The following is a 1183-nucleotide window of genomic DNA, read 5'->3' on the forward strand; positions in this document are numbered from 1 at the left end:
ACGTCCCACCTCCATCCCCACGTCCCCCCCTCCATCCCCACGTCCCATCCCCACGTACCCACCACCATCTCCTCATCCCCATCTCCACGTCCCACCACCATCTCCTCAGCCCCACCACCAGCTCCTCAGATCCACCACCATCTCCACATCCCATCTCCATGTCCCCACCACCATCTCCTCGTCCCCACCACCATCCCCTCATCCCCATCCCCACGTCCCACTCCTTCCTCTCGTAGGCCGTGTTGATGTTGGGGGGCAGCCCCACCCAGAAGTGGCCGATGGGCAGGGGGTACCCGTCCATCACCCGCCGGTCCCTCACGCGCCAGAACCACCGCTCCTGCCGGGGGGACAACCTCGGGTCACCACCCCCCGACCACCTCCAGCCCCACAGATCCACCATCTCCATCCCCACAGCTCCATCTTCTCCATCTTCTCCATCATCTCCATCATCTCCAGCCCCACAGCTCCATCATCTCATCTCCAGCCCCACAGCTCCACCATCTCATCTCCAGCCCCATATCTCCACCATCTCCATCATCTCCAGCCCCACAGCTCCACCATCTCATCTCCAGCTCCACAGGTCCATCATCTCCATCATCTCCAGCCCCACAGCTCCAGCATCTCCATCATCTCCAGCCCCACGTCTCCATCATCTCCATCATCTCCAGCCCCACAGCTCCATCATCTCCATCATCTCCAGCCCCACAGCTCCACCATCTCCAGCCCCACAGCTCCACCATCTCCACCATCTCCATCATCTCCACCATCTCCACCATCTCCAGCCCCACATCTCCACCACCTCCAGACCCACATCTCCACCACCTCCAGCCCCACATCTCCATCATCTCCATCATCTCCAGCCCCACATCTCCACCATCTCCAGATCCATGTCTCCATCATCTCCAGCCCCACAGCTCCATCTCCATCCAGTTCTGCTCCCCATCCCCTTGTCCCCACCTCCAGCTCCACGTCTCCATCATCTCCAGCCCCACATCTCCACCATCTCCAGCCCCACGTCTCCACCATCTCCAGCCCCACGTCTCCACCATCTCCAGCCCCACGTCCCCACCTTGAAGACGAACATCTCCCCCCTCAGCATGGCGATGGTGTCGAAGTTGCCGTCGCAGATGCGGGGGCCGTAGGGGGGCCCGGGGGGGCGGTCGGGGCTACGGGGCCGGGGGGT

General features: G+C 62.5%; 1 protein-coding gene across 1 annotated transcript in view; it reads right to left on the reverse strand.

Annotated features, from left to right (window-relative positions):
• Positions 1–1183, reverse strand: part of LOC106898575 (matrix metalloproteinase-16-like) — a 13960-nt gene that overhangs the window by 3756 nt on the left and 9021 nt on the right. The window contains exons 5-6 of the mRNA XM_014959883.1: positions 1070–1180; positions 215–337 (exon numbers count right to left, since the gene is read on the reverse strand). Of these exons, the coding sequence (XP_014815369.1) occupies positions 215–337; positions 1070–1180 (234 nt within the window). The remainder of the gene's footprint in view (positions 1–214; positions 338–1069; positions 1181–1183) is intronic.

This window comes from Calidris pugnax, unplaced genomic scaffold (assembly GCF_001431845.1).
Source record: "Calidris pugnax isolate Ruff unplaced genomic scaffold, ASM143184v1 scaffold537, whole genome shotgun sequence".
In the NCBI taxonomy this organism is placed as follows: domain Eukaryota; kingdom Metazoa; phylum Chordata; class Aves; order Charadriiformes; family Scolopacidae; genus Calidris; species Calidris pugnax.